We start from the raw sequence: 20,574 nt of genomic DNA, 5'->3' as shown, positions 1-20,574 counted from the left end.
TTAGGAAAACAGTTGTCTCTGTGAACTAGCCTGTTCTGTCACTGCGCTGCCAGTCCAAGTGTTCTTATTAAAATACAAAAACTTCTTGTATTTAAAAAAATACGTATGAGGTAGTAAAGTAATCTATTGATTGACTACTGCTGGATGTCACTATAACAGGGTTTGTAGTGCATATAAATGTGTTCTCAAATTGTGTTCTGATTTCTCCCTCTTACCTTGTATCTTGTTTGTGTATAAATGTAGTTGAGACTAAATTCGTAGTTGTGATGGCGCCTAGATGTTAGGATGTCATCACTTATTTCAACAGTGTTTTAATTTGCTTGTTACTATATAGTTGCTTATTTTTATGCACGTGTCTGGTGCTGATTGTTGGGAGCAAATCAGTGGCAGAAAACAGAGCAAATCTGTGTGAATGTGACTGCCCACAGATGGTGGAGAGATGTTCCAGCTACTGCACAGCTTGTCATCCGTGAGCTAGTAGTCTTACCATGCTAATGTAGCAGCAGTTGCAGAATCTCTTGTGGAATCGCAAACCACTGATTAAAAAGAGATTAAGTTTGTTAAAAAAAAAAAAAAATATATATATATATATATATATATAGGGTATACCTTGTCTGTTCACATAATGTGCCCTCCTTTAAGGTGCATTTTCTGATGTGTATAGAATAATTCAATAATAATCTAAGAGTCCCTCTACTTTGCTGCTGGATATTGCATTCAGAAAGCTGAGAACCAACAGAACCAACCATCTTATCTGATCTAAGGTCATTGCTTGTTTGTGTGCTTGTGGACTGCTTGTATTTCAGTGACCAAGATGTTTGGCCATGCATGTTAAGTCAAGTCATATCAATAATATTAGCATACAGCATAAACAAACACCTTTACTCTTGACATTTTAACAAAATTCATTAAATTAATAATTTACTACTTATAATGGCATAGTCTGGATCCTTTCATTGACTAGTTGGATCCTGCACAGGAAAACAAATTCTCTTGTGATTGTTAAATGAAGTGAGAGATATGTTTACTTCTCGAACCTTCTGTGGTATTCTTTTACATCTTTTAGGTTGCAAGTAAATTTGCATCTTTTATACACGACATCCATAGTTATTTTGTCTTTTGTCTATTTGCTATATTTATTGTTTCTTGGAGGCATAATACATGATGTTTGCATTATTAATGTGATTATTATACAGTGTTTTCAAACAGTATTCATACAGCGGTGTCGGGTCATCAGTTTTGTGAAGTGCTGTTAAATTTTTGATTTAGCAGACACTGCTCACAGCCACATGTGTTTGTGATTACTGCATATATTGCCTTGGTCTGCTCGGTCATGATGACTTGATGAAACTCAACAAAAACACAACATTACATTCATTGGCCACGATCAGCATTTTGTGGTTCTCTTTTTGGACATTCACACGTTGCGTTACTTATTTTCTTTTAACTGTAAGTGACCTGTTGTCGTCTGAATTTCCAAAGGAGCTCAACTCCATGACTATTGAGCCATTCTGTTAAACAGGTCTCATTTTCCTCTGTCTTGAGTGTACACAACACACAGTTGTCAACACTCACCCTGGGCGGGCCTGGCCCTGCTGTAACCCAAGCTCTTGGTCCTTCTGTTCCCCACAGGGTAACTTGACCCAGGATTGCTTTGTCATGTGCCAGAGAGAGAGAGAGATAGAGAGAGAGGTCCCCTCTCCTCTCCACACCCACTGTCTTTATCCAGCCTGCACAGATACATCAGTGTTGTCTCTGCTCATTCACTTCAGCCTTTACGGTTAAATTTGGTATTTAAGCAGCTCATTTGGCCTCATGTGGGAGTGATTATATAATACAGGCCTTTAGAGCCACACCGTGTGAAACATGTGCTGCATGTGTGTGTGCATAGTTCGAAGGTGTGACTGATGTTTTGATCCTTTTTGTAGGAAACTCTGTGTGTTATCAAATTCTTTGGTGCTTTTGTCCTTGTAGTTGTTTTTGCATGTATGCCTGTGTGTGTGCAGTCTAAAATCCAGGGCCTTACTGGGCTGCTTGTTTCTTCATCCTGTTTTCGGAGGAAAAGGTCTGATGCTCTTCACGCTGTCTCGGCCCGGGACCTGGCCCACTAACAAAGGACACCCTGTGGATTGAAAAACAGCTAGGGGATAAAAAAAAGAGAAGAAGAATCTCCAGGCCCACAGCATTGTTAATACGTTCAAACCCTATTCCCAAAACAACAACAGCAGAGCTTTAGTTTGCATTCCTCTCACTCTGTTGGTATGCTGCCCGATCTATCTGATCTCTGAAGCGGTTGTTTGTTCACTGGGTCTCATCTATCATTTCAAACAGCACTTGGAAAGTTTCTGCTCTTCGGCCGATCTTCTTATTTTGCTGTTCGTGTTTTTTAGTGAGACGCTCTTTGGTTGTCGAAACTTGTACAAAGTGTCCTGACACATATACCCTTTCTTGGGCAACAGGAGGAAGTGAAACACTTTTGGAAATATCCTTATCTCACCACAACATCTTGTGATCACTCAGACAAGTCGTGCTCTTATTTTGTGGAGAGCTTATATATTGAGGGAAATCAGATCTCTCCGGCCTCCTTAAGCCGTGTTTGAATAAGTCAGTGTTAGATAAGTTCTCTAAAATAAAGTTACAAACATAATAAAACAAGCAGGGGTACAGTGTCAGTGTTGTTCTTGTTCTGTATTTATTTTGAAGGCCTCTCCCCGCTCACTGACCTTTTATCGTTGAAACAGCAACTCCATGTGACAACCATGCATGATATGTAAACAGGTTTTGAAGCAGTATTTTTTAAGTAAACAGTGACACAGGGCGGCGCTAGTGACGTTTCGTTAGTGTGCTCTCAGTAATCCATTACTGATTTATTCAATTATCCCAGATAAGAAGAGCATTGAGTGGTCTCGTCTTTCTCTTTAATACTTTTAATGCACTGTCACTTAAGGATTTTATTACTAAACTGTCCTTTATTTATGTACACTGAGTGGAAGTCATACATTTTGTATGCTTATGTCGCTTTTATCTGTCTGCTATGCCTGACTTTAAACAGCCATGTCTTATTCTCACTGGCAACAAATCCCATTTAACAGAAATGACCTAATGGCCCGTTTCTCCTTATAGATTTTGTTATTCACTCCATTCTGGGTGCTAAACCAAACTATGTGGCTTTTGTTCTGGTTATCCCAGGCACATATTTCTGGCTGCAGGCCTTTCCCCTCTGGCCCCCATTATTCTTCAGCGCGGGCACTGCAGCTGGTGGGGAATGCACACACACAGAAACCAGCTACGCTAGGACACATCGGCTAAACTAGAAAAATAAAGCATTTGGCCAGCCTGTGGTCAGTTGGGAATGGAGCAGTCATTGTGAGAACACCCATGTGACCTTTGCCCCCATTTCTGTGCTCTCCCTGCAGGCATGGAAGAAGCGGTGGTTTGTACTTCGCAGTGGCCGTCTGACAGGCGACCCAGACGTGTTGGAGTACTACAAGAATGACCATGCCAAGAAGCCCATCCGCGTGATTGATCTCAACTTGTGCGAGCAGGTATGTGTGTGCAACCAGGCTCCAAAGTGAAGGGCCCAGCTCCACATATACAATTAATAACTCTTAAGAAAGCCAGTAGATGCAGGTCGTCAAAGATTGCATGCTACTAAGTTTTTGAGATGTAGCTTTCGTAGGAGCTTTCATTGTCTGGCGGTAAATAGAAGCTAACCCCTATCGGTTGATCCCCTCAGGTGGATGCTGGGCTGTCGTTCAAAAAGAAGGACTTGGAGCATAGCTTCATATTCGACATCAAGACCATCGACCGTGTCTTCTACCTGGTGGCTGACACCGAAGACGAGATGAATAAGTGGGTTTGCTGCATCTGCGACATTTGTGGTTTTAACCCGACCGATGACGGTAAGAATCGGAGTTCGAAAGTCATTCGCTCATCAGTGTTGAATGTTTTTTTATTATTTTTTTTTTGCATCTAGCCATTGTGACAGCTTTGTGTAGTGTTTCAAATGCCAAACTTAATTCACAGAAGGGCAGAAATAATTTAGTAATTTTTAATCGCCCGATTCTCATCATCAGCAGTGATCAGATAATTAGTTAGGATGAAACTAAAACAATATCAGCTCGCTGGCTCACCACTGTACATCTGACTGGTCTCCCTTTTGACTGTTGTGCCTCTCAAATATCTTCTTTCCTTCTCTTTGAAAGAGTTAGATGAAGCAGCATAATGTGCCAGAAGGCCACTATTCAGCATATTTCTCAGCCAAGGTCTAATGTAATAGTCCATGTGTTGATCCATGTGTTGTGTCTAAGCTCATGTTACTCCAGTTCCTAGTGCTGGATAATCAAAGAACTGTGTGCCTGCAGGCCTCACTGCCTCTCTCCTCCATTCTTTCCCTCTCGTCTCTCGTCTCCCTCTCCGTCTTTGAGCCTCAATGTTAGCTGCACCATTTACATCTCAGTTCTGGTCCTCTTTCTCCCTCTTGTCATCTAAATGTGTAAGCATTTTAGTGTGACAACAATTGGCTTAGAGGTTGGACTAATTCACCGTCTGGCATATCACAACACGATATTATTTTAGGTGAAGAATGTACTTCTTAAACCTGGCAAACGAGACACCAATTAGTCAGCTTGAAGGTCGTTCTCTCACGGTATTGTGACAATGCCTCCGCCTCACAAACGCAGCTCGTGTTGCAGGGCAACTCTGATAGTAACACTCGTGGCACTTCTGCTACAGAATATGATTATTCAAGGAGAAACTACGTCTAAAGACAAACATCTCTGCAGATAGGCTTCCTCGCAGCTCCTCTAACAAAAGAATGTCCTTGGCTTTCCCTCACACACAACAGAAGAGTGGGAGCTGGGTCTCACATGCAGAGAAGTGTAAGTGGCCACGCTACACTGCAGATAGTAGAGGAAAGAACATTAGGTGGGCTTGGATTCGAAGGCTCAGAGAGAGTGTAGGAGGTATATATAAATGTGCGTATCAGCAGAGGGGATTTCCCCTTTTTCCTGTATGAATCAGCTTTTAACCTTATAACCAAGAAATGGAGGGAAAAGGGAAGACGATAACAGGAGAGAGGAGCAAATGACGCATGAAGAGACAGAGAAATACGGGACCTTGTGCTGGATAAAAGCACAACAGTTAAAGAGTGGGAGGAAAACTGTGAAAAGGGAGAAAGATATTTCACTCGGCTTACGCATCTTTGCTCTGACTGCAGTGCAACAGTTGGCCCAAGCAGCAGCAGCAGAAGGGTTTGGAAAGGACTCTGATATCTGGTGTGACAAAGCAGAGACCTTGAGGAAATGCTGTCTGAGAAAGAGTGTGTGGGTTTCGAAAGGCAAACGCAGTATTCAGACTGTTAACTAATAGAAGTTTTGAGTGCAAAAAATGATGAAAATACTTCATCATGATGTTGTTTTTGTGTAATCTCAGAGTTTGCCAGGTGAATGTGTTGTTTAGGGAATATTGTCACCCATACATCAGAACCTTCGCCTCAAGCCAGACTGTTAAAAGGGTTTTTATTTCTCTCAGGAAATCTGCCGCGGTGAGGTTAGAGGTTGTTGTGGCTTCATGGATCAGCTGAAATGGGAAACCCTGTGTTATCGCTGCAGACTCACTGCTGTGATTGAGGGGTTGAATTAAATAAACAGAATACGGGGAGCTGTTCCAGAGAGAAATCGGAGATCTGTCAAGTAGCTGCTTCATCAGTGTGTAACTACACACACCAGCGACCCAATTTTGGACATTACAGAGATGTAGAGTTGATGTAGTGTCAATCAGAACGGCTGCCACTGACTGCAGACATTGGGTTGCTAGGAAACAGCTTGGGTCTGGGTTTACTCTCACAGTGTTTTCACCATTTTGTTTGCTTGTTTTTTTGTTTTGTTTACTTTCCCTCTTTAATATCAGCCGCACTCTCCCTGTGGCCTTGGGTAAATAGAAGTAGAAGAACCTTACTTGTTTGAATTTAGGGTTCAGGAGTCATATGTAACCACACATTGGAATAATAGAATTAAAAGGTAGGTTCCAGTGAAATTAGTCCTCTGGCTTTGTGTTGCCCTGATTTATTACAACAACACAGAGTGTGGAGTGTGTCTAATCCTGATCAGTCACTCACTAATGTGTGCTGAGCGCAGTCTGACAGATTATAATAATGTCTCATTATTTATGATCAATTCAGTTAATGCACTATAATTTATGACTTCAATCATTTTTTTTTGCCAAATCGCACTACACACTCCCATTCCTGATATTCAGAAGAAGAAAACACTAAACAGTCAATTGAGTGTGAGCTAATCCTGTGCCTTCTTGTTTCTTTTCTCAAGAAGCTGCCAAAGCTGCTCACCAGTCAGCCATCGGAGGCCTGGTAGTGGACACGCCCCCACATCCAGTACTGGGTTCCGGAATACTGACCAGCGTGCCGCCTCCTTACCAGCCGGTCAGTGTGCGACACCTGGACTCTCAGTCCAGTTCTGAGGAGCCTCAGGATTATCTGTGGCTCGTCAACTGTGAGAGTAAAAAGCCCGAACCCAACAGGTGAGTCTTTGTTTCTGTTTATAGCTCTACATAATTATATGGATAACTCTCCACATTCATTTTGCTGCAATGCTCTTCTGTGATATAAGCTTCTGTCTGTACATTTTTTCAGCCCGTTTGTTCTCGTTGTGTGTTTCATCTGTACTGCCACTCTTGTCCTTGTCTCTGCTGTGTGGTGTGTGTAGCTCAGTGCTGCTTCACTCTCCATTGGAGGGAGACCAGGAGTATTTGCTCCTGGAGGATTGTGAGAGCAAGACTCTTCCTCCACAGGCTAGTCTGTGAGTGGCCAGTCGTCCAGCTGGAACTGCCTGCTTGTGTGCTGTGCTACATGTGTTTATATAAAAAGAACACTTCATACGCTTTACTATTGACTTACATGGATTTAGCAGACGATTATTAGTGATCATTTGATGAGAGGGGTTTCAATCTTTAGCTGCTACTTTCCATATCAAAACTGACTAGCTTTTACATTACTTACAGTATCATTGTATTGATTCTGCCACTGCCTGCATGTCCAGAAATGACCTAACCGCCGATGACTCGTCCACTTTACCCAAAAGAGGGTGGCTTGTTTTTGAAGAAATGCCAAAGATCAGTGATAAGAACTGTCTGAACGTCCCTTTAGACGGTTAATGATGGCTTGCAAACAGAGCCGTAAAGTTTGACCATGACTGTTTGAATAACTGAACTTCTCTACGTCTTCATTGTAAAGTGCATTAACTCTGCTTCGGATGCTCCTGGCATCCACACTACTCCTGGCGCTCTGTATTAGTCTGAAACAGAGATGTATGACGTTGACCTGGCAGCCACTGGGTGACTGGGTGGTAATTTCGGTCAAAATGTAGCCTTTGCTTATCTGTCAGGTTCTTATCACATAACCCTTTCCTGGAAGAAAACAAACTGCAACATGGATAATTAATCACAAGTGTTGCTGACCCTGTCGTCTTTGCTTACAGTTGTTGTGGTGTTAAATTCTGCATTTTACTCCTTGCATGCGTAGGAGACAAGCTAATAGTTTGGACATTTCCCGCGTACACTGACAAACACATGTGCACGCCCAGTTTGTGACTGGTCACATGATAAGCGTTTACAGGCGAGTTAGTATGAACAGGGATTCAAACTGATACAGAGCTAAAACGGACAGATATGGTTTTACTTTGAAATGCTGTTGAATAGATTTAGCCTAAATCATCATGTTTCTTGTGGATATTTGATTCTCTGGTCTTTATGTTTTCTTTCAGAGCCCATGCTGAGTGTTCCAAGTCTACCTCGTCAGAGACAGACCTGAATGACAACCTCCCCTTGCACCGCACCCCCACGTCCTCCAGCTCCTCATCTAAACACACCTCGCACAACGGCTTCTTTCCCCAGCACCCGGCCCCCGCCTCCACCTCTCCCATCTATGACTCTCCCCCATCACGTGGTGCCTCGCTCACGACCGACGCCGGCCTTTACCACCTCCCTCGCAGCTACTCGCAAGACACCGTTCTGCTCCCCAAGTCAGCCTCCTCGCCTCCAGCCCACCCGGACGGCGGGGATGCCTCTGAGCTTTACGTCTTCAACACACCTTCGAGGAAGCCCTCAATGGAGTCGCAGTTGCGGAACCTTTCCATTAGTTATGATATTCCACCCACACCTGGTGCAAACTGTACCTACCAGGTGCCCCGCACTTTGTCATCGTCAACAAGTGTTGGAGGCTCAGAGGGCGGGGGAGATGTAGTCCCCCCTCCAAGACCACCCAAGCCTTCGCTCAGTTCCATCTCTGGACCCCCACCACCCCCTGCTGAGCGCTCACCCACGGACACCTACTGTGTGCCCCGCTCAGCCTCAGAGACTGATGGGAACTACTGTGTGCCTACTAGCGCTGGGAATAAGACCTTACGCAGCAACACTATTGGCACCGTGGACAGTTCACGCCTTCGCAAAGGTTGGTGTCGGAAGAGGGTTTTTTTGGGAGTATAAATTTAATTTGCTCTGGAAAACAGAAAATATGCTTGATTATCCTCCAATATAACAATCGTACAATCACACAGCCGCTTTCCTCAGTTAAGTCTTGACCTAATTTGTGAAGGGATATTTTTCTTCAACACTATAAACTGACGTATTAGGCTTTTGCACAGCTGACTAGTTGGCGTTCACCATTTTCACTTTCTTTTGATGGATGATAGGAGATCACCGGAGCTCTTGGCATGTTTTCTTCCAGCCGCAATCCTGGTTTCTGTCTTGTTCACAATCTATTCAAATTGTCAAAAGCTTATCAGATCTTAACAGTTTTTAGCAGGTGCCTTCAGGGTCTCGATGATAAAGGAACTTGACGATGGTTTGTGCAGCACTTCTGGTCCTAAGTACACAATACTCAGATTTAACATTTAAAAGCAAGCAAGATGGGTTATCTTCATAAGTCGTCACTTGCCACAGATAGCTTTAGTAGCAGCAGCTGGTGTATCAGTAGTACTTTTATTGTTGTGAGACATGTTCACAAGTCGATATTGAATAACAGTTATATCTCTCCAGCATCATCACCTCCACTATGTTTTATTTTCTTTTAATTCTTCTTAAGAAGGAGGCTTGCGATGCCACATTTGCTTTTTCACACGGAACCATACAAACTGGCATTTTTTGTTTTTTCTTTTTAGAACACATGCCCAACAAGCCATGTTCTTGAATCAGGGGCATAATGTATGACACAACAACATCAGTTGTCTCCCTCTAAGCCGGCTTGTTTATGCAGATGTTCTGGTTCTGTGACCTTCTCCACCGTCAGCTTAATGTGGAACAATGTGCCTCCATTCTGTTTTTGTACTTTTATTACAGAATTATGAGATGTACAACATTCCCACCCTGACCAGGCTGTGTTAAAGGGCAGGCTGTGTTAAAGGGGCGCAGGACAGGAGTTTGAATATCGGTCATATCCAAACTTGAGAAGATCTAGATTGAAGATGGATTAATTATATCACAGCAGTTGTTTAAAATTAGAGAGTAATGAAGTTAACCCTAAATAGCACAAATCTTAAAATCAATGCATAATACATACATAAAATAGTATGTTCCCCCATTAGCTGTCCCTCTTGTGGTGACAAATGTCATTACAGAAAAATTAGTGGCAAAATGATTGCGAGTCTCTAGTGAAACTCTAAACTGTGCTCAACACTTATAAAAGCTCTTAAACTAGCAACCATTGCACACACAGTGAATATCTAAGGTCGGCCTGAGGCTGAGTCGTATGATTTCACGCTGAATGGGGTTAAGGCTGCCGTGAATATCCCTCTGAACATGAGACTGGGTGGAAGGACTGATCTCCACTCTGCATGTTGATGACCAGGTTGTCCAGAGGTGTTAGAGGAACCAAGATGAAAATTCACTGTGAAGCGTAGGTTCACTTCGTTTCATCTGATCCTTTGAGACATATTTGTGTGGATTTGTTGTTGTTTGGAAGAGGACATCTTAGCAATTATTCCCCGTCATGGTCTCACCCACTCAGTCCTCCTCAGCCGACACTTGCATTTGCCGTACACACGCTCTTTCCAGCTCTGTTGTGGTTCTTGAGGCTGTAAGTGAAATGCATTAGTGACTGCATCAGTGTATAATGAGAGTTCCAAAAACACTGTAATGTACCTGACATTAGAGCCCTTCGCTCTGTGCCACTTAAAATACAACATATGATGAAATAATGAAAACTATCATTAGCACTGTTTTTCCCATTATCTCCCAGTATATTGCAACAATGTGCATACGTGGTAATATGATGTGTTTCTTTGCAGATTTTGGATCCCAGGACTGCTACGACATTCCTCGATCATTCCCTTCCGAAAAAACCTGCTCGTTTGATTTCAATGAAAGTTTCAACAGCTACTTCGTAAGTGATCCTAATACTGTTGATCTGTGCTCTGCTTCTAACAAGGTCACCTTAAAGGGGGAACCTTTCCTGTGTCATGCACGGCAATGCCTTTTTAGGCAAGACCCTATTTTCATTTCTAAGGCTGCATTTTTTCTCTCCTTGCTCAGTCAATTCATTGTTGATAGTAGAAAATTCCAGAATGATGGACCAGATTCTGTTTAATATGGAAATTTACTGAATACTGAAGTTTTTATACTTTTTTTCCTGCTGCTTGATATCGACAAAGACTAAAGAAAACTTAAAACCAGAGTTCAGTCAGCTACTCTGATGATTGTTTCAGTTACGAGTTTACGTTTTGAGCTTGTTTTTAAACTGTCTCTGTTTTGGCCCAGTCACACTACAATACAGCCTTTGAAATTTGAAAGCTCTGTCTTAATTTGTTCATGATCGCGTGTTTTTGCTTTGTCCCCCTCAGAAAAACAAAGGAATGATGCCAGTGGGCAGCCAGTCCACAGAAGAGGTCGACCAGAACTACGTACCCATGAGTGCCAACTCGCCGTCACATCATCACTCGGGCAGTTTGTCAGAGCCAACGCACGAACCCAACTATGTGCCCATGACTCCCAGCACCATGGAGTTCTCCTCTCTGGGAAAGCAGGTGCCCCCGCCCGCACACATGGGATTCCGCTTGAGTCCCAAGACCCCCCCTCGCAGGCCGATACTCAGCGAGTGCCAGCCCCCACCTGTGGACCGAAATCTCAAACCTGATCGCAAAGGTGAGAGGATAGTAGGTGTGTAGGGCTGGGTGTGTGTGTGTGTGTGTGTGTGCATGTGTAGCTGCGACTTGGTCTGTAAATATTCTGTGGGTTTAAAGTGTGCTGACGTCTGTTCCTGCTCTTAACTTGTTTCACTCCACTCAGTGTTCACTAATGCATCTACATGCTCTACACTCAGCTGCTTTTGTCATACTGCTGGCTCATGGTCATAAAGCCACCATTTCTCACCATTCTCAAAGCAATCTCTTTCTTTATCATCATTCATTGGAAAAGGATTCTCTCTCATTTGGTCTGCCTCGGCTCATCTGGCATTTTAAATACCACCATCCTCCTCTGGGTCATTCCTCGACTGCCGCCTTTCACCTCTCGATGAATAAGTTTGCTACCCGCTACATCTTTTTATATCTAACACAGTTCACCCCTTGTCAAAAGCACTTTTGTCACGAGCTCAAGAGGCCCTGTCAACCATTTTGGAGGGGGCCGGTCCCTGTGCCATGGAGTGACTGAAGCCCGGAGTGGTCACCTCCATCCCCTTTGTTCCCGCCTTCTGAATGGAGCTCTTTGATGAGAGACCTAATAGCAAAGGGGAATTACAATCTGGGCAGATTGAAAGGCTGAGTAATGGGCAGTAAGAGAAAGAGTTGAGGAATGACAAGGAGACACAGAGTCGTCCCATAGGCAGAACCTTATGCCCTTATTTGGGGCTGTTTTTGTCTCTGAGGAAAATGGGACATTTTATGGCGTTTTAAATTTCTCACTGGGGGAATCCTCCCATGCACGACATACCGTTTTCCTCAGTGGCTTTTTTCAGCGAACTCCAAATTTGGCACGGATCATCGCTGAGTTATCGTGTCTTAAAGATTTATTAAAAGATTTTTATTACTCCAAATCGTCAACCAGTCCAAGGGAATTGCTCATGTTTCGTTTAAAGACACATAACTAAGAATCTTTAGTACTTATAAAAGCTTCATCTACCCTCACAGTCAGAATTCCGCAGGTTGAATACTTTGTGGTATTTGCACTGTTACTACATAAACTCAGGTTGAGCAACAACCGATTAAAAAAAACAAACATATTGCCAGTATTTATATTTGTGGTTTCAGTTTTTGAAACCACAAATCCCATGTCTCACTTGGTCGTTTCCCTCATATTTTTGTTGTGTTTGACTTTCTAAGTTTACTTTAAATTCACATTTAACACTATTCGCCACAGAATCTTATTCGACAGACTTGAATATTTGTTTTAGGAGAAGTCTCAGAATCTGTGGTCAGCTGTAAGTACAGGTGTGAATACGCACAAATGCATCGTGACATCCGATTACTAAAACTACATTCAGATGTGGTGTGGGACACGTGACCACTCACTTACTGCTGTGTGAAAACAAATGTGTCCTGGGCCGCAGATGGAGGACCACCTACTCAGCTCACATCCCCTGACCTGTTATTTATTTTATCATATTATATATATAAAAGTGATATGTTTTTATGGGTGTAGATTCAGCTCTCAGTACCGTGGCACCGGGTACAAAATGTTGTTAACACGGGAGCTAGGATTTTGGATTTAAGACACTTGAATCTGATTGCAGCTAATTTTGAAATTCAAAATGACACATTGACCAATGTCTGTAATGAATTCAGAATATGAAGAGAAATCTTAATAGTTGACATCACTGAATGTTGTGAATATGATTATCAGACTAAAACTGAAGGGATATAACTATCAATGAGATGCACCACTTTTCAGAAGCATTTACACCTGGAATGTTAGGTTTAAAGCTGAGAGTATTGATGAGAGTATGTTTTATAAATAAGTCAACGTTCCACTTGCTCCTCAGATTTATGCCTGGATCATTTTTTTATTCACCATGAGCCATGCAAAACTCATCCGTACTCTGTTCTAATTCCACCCACTATCAACTGTATTCATCCTTTGTGCACTTCTTTCTCTGCTCATCTCGACCGTGTGTTGTAAAGGCTTTGACATCTGTGGTCAAGGCCAGTCAGCACTAGCATTAACACCGTTTGTGAGAGAGATTAACTCTCTCAGTGTGAGATTGTGGCACGTCTCGTTCTGATCCGTGTGTTCATGTGAGGCCACGTGCCTCCTCAGTGAGTTTCTCTGTTCTGAAGATTTGTTTTTGCTCTTCTCAACATGACATGATTTTTTACAGTGCTTATACACTGCTCATCGTGCATGCACAGCTGTGATGTCAGTCTTTGTGTGGGAAGCCGTGGTGCATGGATTGAGGTGCATGTTGGGTACTATGGGTCTGCCGTTGTCATGACAATCATCCTCTTGATAACTGTGCTGCACAAACAGGTGATTGGGTGAACGCGAGGGTGTCGGTGAAGTCTCGTCTTTTGCTTTGCATGGCAGAGCCGCTCTTAGGCAGGCTTAAACTGTTGTGATCACCAAAAGAAAGTATAATAAGTCTTCTTTCACCAATCAGGTCAGAGTCCTAAAATAATAAGAGCAAAAGGTGTCGGTTTAGAGCGAACCGACTCTCAAACCGTAGGTGAATTCCCAAGGGGACGACGCAAGGGTAGGTAACCCACACTGATCTGCCGTTGTGTATCTGAAAACTTTCCATTCTCTGATGTGATCTGTCCAAACTCTACCTCATCTGGATTCTTTGCATGTTGTAAAATTGTGTTCTGTGGGGTTTCTCTTGTCTCTCAGGCCTGTTGAATCTGTAGGAGATTAACTGTGTGCACACCAGAATCCGCTAAAACTCATGTTCATATTTACTGTCTGTGAAGAGCACATTCATCCAGAGGTTCGAAAATATTAAATCAACTGTCTGGAAGTTTTCACACCATAGTTCGATTGCTCTGGTCAAATTTGAGCTTCTGTTTGATTCCTTTTCATATGAATCAAATACACACACATATTGTATTCACCTATCGACCATATGTGTCTGAGCAGTAGCAAGAAAGTGAAATGTAAATAATAAGTTAGCCTATTCCTTGTTGCTGGTCAAAAGCTGCTTTTCCAACCAAAACTACACATAACTTTTTAGTCCAGGAATCTTTTGCTCAGGAGCTGAAGTTTTCCTTCAGCCGATTGTTTTGTTTTTCAACAACGGTTTAAAGACCTGGGATCATAAGTCAAATTTGTCCTCCGACTCATAAAAAAGCATCATACATCTTTTTTTGTTTGTGACTAAACAACAGTATAACTAATCAGTTAGTGCGCAGCTAAATGGTTATTTCTCCAGTAAGCTGCTACCACCACTATATAGGCATCATCCTCACAGTCCAGAATGTAAAGCACACCTAGCTTTTTAAGCTCACCCTTCCATAGTCCACCTGACACCTGGGTCGGACCGAGGTTCATTCACAATCCCCCAGAGGGAGAAATCAAACCAGACTGTGAAAACTCCCAAATAAAAGCAGGGGTACCATGGTGTGCACTTCATGCATGTTGGATTGCACTTGTCACAGTAATGGAGCTCATGTACAGCTGCAACTTACCTTGAAAACATAACTTTTAATAATACTTTATTTATATATCCCCTCATCCAAGGACCATAAGTTACTAACATTTCTCTTTCCAAACAGTTCTTGTTTTGTCTTTTTTTTGTTTGCAGTTTAACATGTTGTGCTTTCAAAATACACATTGAGATGAAACAGCCACACAAACACTCACATAGACTCTGGAAAGTAGCAGATAGCTCCTCAGGAAGAAATTTAACAGTGACATCCTCTAATTATAGAGACACATATAATCCACCCTCCTGCTGGTTTGCATACAGCAGGTACTTTGGGAACAGAAGTTTTGGCAGGGATTAAAATGCGAGTGTTCTCTTTAATCTTATTTATGGATTTATTAATTTATTTGACGCAATTAGAGTTGCACTACAACAAAAGGTTATTGTATAATTTGTAATTTTGTACATTTTCAGATTTAAGCTAAACGTGTTAAATAAAGAGCCACATTTGTGCTGTTTACATGTAAATTCATCATGTGATAATATGTTTTTAATCTGCATTAGAAATAACTGTGATATACAACACTAATGCACACACAGGTCTATTAACTCCACCATTATATTCTGCACATGTACATGAAGTATGTGTCTTTAGCAGTGGATGACTGGTATGTGTACCTTGATTCAGGAAAACCCGCTCCACTGGAGATCATACCGCTGCCTGAGTGGGAGGAGCCCTGTACGCCTATCCGCTCGCCTGTCACACGCTCATTCGCTCGAGAGTAAGTATCGAGACATTCTTGTGCAGACCTTTTCGTAAATTTTCCATTTTTCTAACTACTAAGGGCATGTTCACACTGTTCTCTGCCTCCCCATGAGCCTGGTCTGTGTTTTTATTTGGACATCCAGTGGGGATGCTGTGGAACATCTTGCGGAAGAGTGTTGAGCTTCTCAAAAGTTGAAAAAAGTTTTTTAGAGAAACAAGAAATGTGGGACAATGGCAATAAATGGCTGCTGTTCATCTCCTGGTGATTAAAGCCTATGATGTTTTTATGGGAGCTGTGTGTGTATGTGTGTTGTCCTACCTGCTCCTTATGTTACCAGCATAAAATGCAGGTTGTAGATTTCTTCCACTTTCTTTAGGATCATGTCTTTTGGTGTGAACATGCCTTTTTTTTAATAGTGGATATAATTAACTGAAGAAGTAGGCACTAACCCTTCATGCATTACTGTAGCCACTTTGTGACCTAAGTAGCACTGTTCCTACAAACAGGCCTGGGATCTGCCTCAGGGCTACATTACACAGACTTCAGTTTGTGGTCTTATCGGGATGAGGTCTATTTCTGTGCTTAGTGCTGCAGGAACTCTCTGGGCTGCAGTGGTTTATAGCTGTGGCTGTTATGTCTTGTATTATGTTTTCTACTCACAAGAGACTGAATATGCCTGGAAGTCGGTGTGTAAACTTTGTGAATGCTGCTCAGTCTCTCTAGGTTTCCAATGCCAGCGAGACCCCCGTCAGTGCATAGCACGGCCTCCAGCACTGACTCCGAGGAGTGTGAAGAGAATTATGTAGCCATGGTCCCTAATATGTCCACAGACGAACCAGTATGTAACACATAACTATCCTCTGATATAAGAAGTTGCATGATTCCTTTTTTCTTTACTTCTCCAATCACAGAAAAGGCTACAGAAATTGTTGTGATATTGTGAATGTCTCATTTGCTTTTATTGTGATATCAGGTAATTATATCAAATATACAGATGCGCCACAGATATATTTAAGATTTGGTAGGAGGTTGATAAATGTTCTCAGGGTTGGAAATAGAAATGATAATCTCCAGTCCTTGCTCCTCTCCCTGGAGTAAGTTCTGGTCGCTGCAGATGGACTCCTCGACAATTTAACTCTTTCTTTGCAGCTTCTTCTTCTTCTTCTTCTCCTGCTGCTCAGTTTTCCTTATCCTCTTATTTTATATTCCTTTGCTTTTCAGGTTTTTTAAAGAATGTTTCTTTTGGTTAAATCAGTACCCTTACTGTAAGTCAAAAGACCCTGTTTTGTTATTATGGGGGATGGATAAAATGGAACAAGTTGAAGTGTTTTGTCGTCATCCAGTAGTTAACTTCTACAGTTTTTAAATTCTAAAGAGTAACACTGGCGACATTAGTTTACACTGATGTGATGACGTTGCTGTCAACAGGGGAGTTTTTCTCTTACAGTTTGGGTATTAGATGTAGAGTTTTCCTATTTTTCTTGCTCTAACAATTTTACATTTTCCCCCTACATTTGCTTGAATATGTTCTGCTAATTTCCTTTTCTTTCTTCACTCACGCTCATTTCTTTCTCCCTTGTTCCTCATTTCTCTGACCTCATCAGGCTCCGGCTTCATCAATTTTCTTTTTTTCCTGCATTTTGTTCTTGACCATTCTCTGTTCTCTTTTGTTTCTTCCCCCTTTGCGGCTACTTCCTTCTTACTGTGTGTAGAGAGGAGTCCTTCTACTGCACTGTCCCCATCACCCCTGTAAAGAGGGAGGTGGAGGAACTTGACACCATAGAGGAGGTGAGCAGGGTTGCCAGGTTCGACATGCATGGCCTGCCCTGTCAGAACACGTGAGGTCAACAGTTTTTAGGTGTTAGCAGATGAGGAAGTAGAAGGAACAGACTTTGCTTTATTTATTTCAGCCACAAACAGCGGCTTGAATAGTTTGCAGTGGTTTCAGCCGTCATATACCATCACTTACCTTACACTTAGTATATTCTAGTTCTGTCATTATCCTAGCTCTATTAACTCCACACCACTTGTAGTTTAAAATTAACACGGCCTATAGGTCAAATATTGTCATTGTTGTTGTCAAGTGTGTTGTCACAATACTAGAGTTTTGACTTTTTCTACTAAACGTTTTTAACCCTTATTAAATTTGACGTGAAGATATAAAACCATAAAAAAGGAAATATAAAGTGTCACTGTAACAATACTTTATTCTACTGTAAAAATATGGAGAGTTCCGTAAAATATCCAAATAACAATCATTCAGCTCTTAAATATAAGCAGTCACTTTAAATAATACAAAAGGAAAAACTGATGGAAAAAAGGTAATTTGTTTTACTTGGCTTTGAGAGACATTGAATCCATCAGTGACCTATGCTTGTTCGACATGGAACCATCTTCGTGAGAATAAGTAAACAAATACATTCTAATTATGAATAAATGATCAACTTCATCTAAATACCTCCACAGTGTACTACTTGATTTAACAACCAGCACATGGACAGTGACTTTGTTGAGGACTGTATAGTCAACTTAATCTTTCATTCCTCTCTCTGTCCTTCTGGAAACATTCAAATCCACAAACAATCTGTAACTGAGTGTAAACCCTGTGAAGACGGTGCTAAATACCATCTTTACCCTAATTCAAATATCAACTTTCAAAGATATTTTGGTTATTGTGACAACACAGGACTTTATTTGATTATGCACTCTCTTTTACCCTTCTCTAAATAAAAACATCCTTTTCTGGCTTCTGTAGAACGTGAAGCTTGTTGCGCCCATGACCGCGGATGGTGGTAGCAGCCCCATGGTGAAGCCCAAAGGAGACAAACAGGTGGAGTACCTGGATTTGGATCTTGACCCCGGCAAGTCCACCCCACCTAGAAAGGTAGGAATGCACCTTGAGCCACACTTTCACGATTAGAGTAAAAAGTTGGAAGGATTCTCAACTCTGACATTTACGAACTTATTGGTTTTCCGTGTTCAGATGAAAAGCAATGGAACTGGTATGGCAGCATCAGATGAGCGTGTTGACTATGTGGTTGTGGACCAGCAACGAACACAAGCCCTTAAGAGCACCCGGGAGGCCTGGAACGATGGCCGCCATTTAGCAGAGACAGACACCCTTTCCAAAGGAACCAAGTGACACCGTCGCCTTAACCACCAAGCCACCCTTCAAACCCACAAACCAGTGGGCCATTTCCCCCCTCGTGTTGGCCCTGGTTTGTGCTTTGAGCCGGTCCAGCCGCCACGTTCCACCTCAACAGGATCCTTTGTGTGTCGGGGGCCAGTGGAGCTTCATAGCCACTCAACTGTCTTTTAGTTTACATTGCTGTCAGGCCAAAACAGCACTGTGTGTACAGTTGTAGGAAGACGTGCGCGCCAGAAATAAGCTGTGTGCAGTGTGAGAGCAGGTGGAACGACTGGACTTGTCCTCCGGGTTTGACTTAAGTAGACTCATGAACTTTGAACATTCACTGCCTCCTCGATTGGATTCCTTTTTGTTTTGTTCACCTTTCAACGGCCGGATGCGCTGAACCAGAGTTAACATTTCCTTAAATTATAATGCTGTTTGTTGTTATTTTGAAGTGTAAGAGAAATCACTTGATAACATGATCATAACACAATGCAACACTGGTTAGCACAGTTAGCGGCGTTTTAACTTTCAGTTGATCCGGTTGGAGCGGGGTGAAGTTTCCCTGGGTGCCATCCACAGCTCAGTTTTACTCCCTTTTTAGCAGAAACTGTCTGAGGCAACTTCAAAGCAAATCCCTTAGTTTTTTCTTTTTTAATGCAAAGGCAGTTGAACTTGTTCATTTTACATGTAACCAAGTGCTCTAGTGAAGCTTTGGATTCACTCAAGGTTTAATCCACTGAACATGATTTAGATGTCCATTTACTTTGTGAGTGGAGATGCTTCAATCTGTTAAAATGGAAGTGCAAAGACTGTACAAAAGTGTTATGTATATAAACAGGAAAAGTGTCCTTTATTTGTATGGAATATCCAGTGTGTTTGGCTCGAACGTATGTGGATTCTGCAGGGTAGAATCCTGTGCCTTTCTACGGTGGTATCAGGACTTGTGATTAATGAATGAATTACTGTGAGTTTTTAGAACGTGACAGGTTTTCTATAAGTTATGCAAAGGTATCAAACTTAGGCTACAGAGAAAAAATATCAGGTACTCCTCATAAATGCAAACTAATACAACTATCCACTTCTAATTTATTTCTCAATTTATTTCATCAGGTGGAAGTCATGTCCACTTTTAGCTCAGTATTGTTGATTCATATGGAGGAAAATTTTCTAGAGTCCGTTAAAATGCTTAGTTTGACGAACGCCGGTCAATTAGTTTCACATGTTCATTGATATTCCTCATTTCTCTCTCCTTTTAGGATTATTTTAATTCTAAAAATTGAACAGGCATACAGTGTTGGGAAATCCGACTGCCTCATCAACTTGATACATCTTTCATAGACGGTGAAAAAGTCTTTGTCTGCGTAGATCTGTGCTTTACTAACCTGTGAACTCTCAGTCCCGAGCATGTGCTGCCACAAGATAAAATCATTGCTGTACATATTTGCCATCAGTTAGATTAACATATATCATTTGAAAAATGTGCCTACTAAGTCGTCTTCATTCTACTTCACTCTTTCCTTACTGCAGTCTCTTTGTGACGCAGACTGCAAAGCTGATGACGCTTTATCTTTTTTAATGAATCTCAACAGAGAATGTAAATTTTAAAAGTTGACTAAATAAAATCAAACCTCTTACGCTTGTGTTGTGTTTTCAATATGATTCCCTTATGCTTGGGATATCCGAATGGAAAAGAGACAAGATGAAGAATAATGATAAGAGGTCAATCCTCCAATAAGCTTGTTTAAATTTTCTGTCTTCATTCGAATCGGATTTGGAAAAGTGGTGATAACATTACACCCACACGTAGATACACACATACACACGCTTGCGCACATATTTTATTTTCCAATTTAATGGACAATTGACTCAGAACTAGTTTGTGAAGAAACTTATGTGGACATTTTGATCAACTATCACCTTGAAATATGATCTAATCATCTCAGCACATGAGGATGAAACATGAGCCTTTTCTACACAAAGACATTTAGACATGGAAACAGGTGTAAGTCATAAAGTGAATGGCAGCTAAATTAAATTTAGCTGTTTCAGGGTCATGGCAGTTGATACATATTACCATTGTCCAGCAACAACAT

At 41.8% G+C, this 20,574-nt stretch overlaps 1 protein-coding gene across 6 annotated transcripts in view; it reads left to right on the top strand.

Annotated features, from left to right (window-relative positions):
* The window catches only part of gab1 (GRB2-associated binding protein 1), a 48,564-nt gene extending 28,449 nt beyond the window's left edge, over window positions 1-20,115 (top strand). Inside the window, exons 3-14 of one of the 6 annotated variants that reach the window (XM_062387343.1) lie at window positions 3,417-3,545; window positions 3,737-3,902; window positions 6,327-6,537; window positions 6,723-6,815; window positions 7,779-8,464; window positions 10,299-10,393; window positions 10,851-11,151; window positions 13,601-13,693; window positions 15,270-15,363; window positions 17,061-17,136; window positions 18,104-18,232; window positions 18,332-20,115. In XM_062387343.1, the coding sequence (XP_062243327.1) occupies window positions 3,417-3,545; window positions 3,737-3,902; window positions 6,327-6,537; window positions 6,723-6,815; window positions 7,779-8,464; window positions 10,299-10,393; window positions 10,851-11,151; window positions 13,601-13,693; window positions 15,270-15,363; window positions 17,061-17,136; window positions 18,104-18,232; window positions 18,332-18,490 (2,232 nt within the window). In that variant the 3' untranslated portion in view covers window positions 18,491-20,115. Of the gene's footprint in view, window positions 1-3,416; window positions 3,546-3,736; window positions 3,903-6,326; window positions 6,538-6,722; window positions 6,816-7,778; window positions 8,465-10,298; window positions 10,394-10,850; window positions 11,152-13,600; window positions 13,694-15,269; window positions 15,364-16,062; window positions 16,187-17,060; window positions 17,137-18,103; window positions 18,233-18,331 lie in introns of all 6 variants that reach the window. The other 5 variants (XM_062387342.1, XM_062387346.1, XM_062387344.1 and 2 more) reach the window with 5 other exon arrangements.
* The last annotated feature ends 459 nt before the right edge of the window (window positions 20,116-20,574 follow it).

This window comes from Platichthys flesus, chromosome 5 (genome assembly GCF_949316205.1).
Source record: "Platichthys flesus chromosome 5, fPlaFle2.1, whole genome shotgun sequence".
NCBI classification, from domain to species: domain Eukaryota; kingdom Metazoa; phylum Chordata; class Actinopteri; order Pleuronectiformes; family Pleuronectidae; genus Platichthys; species Platichthys flesus.
This window is presented reverse-complemented; position numbering and strand designations above follow the sequence as displayed.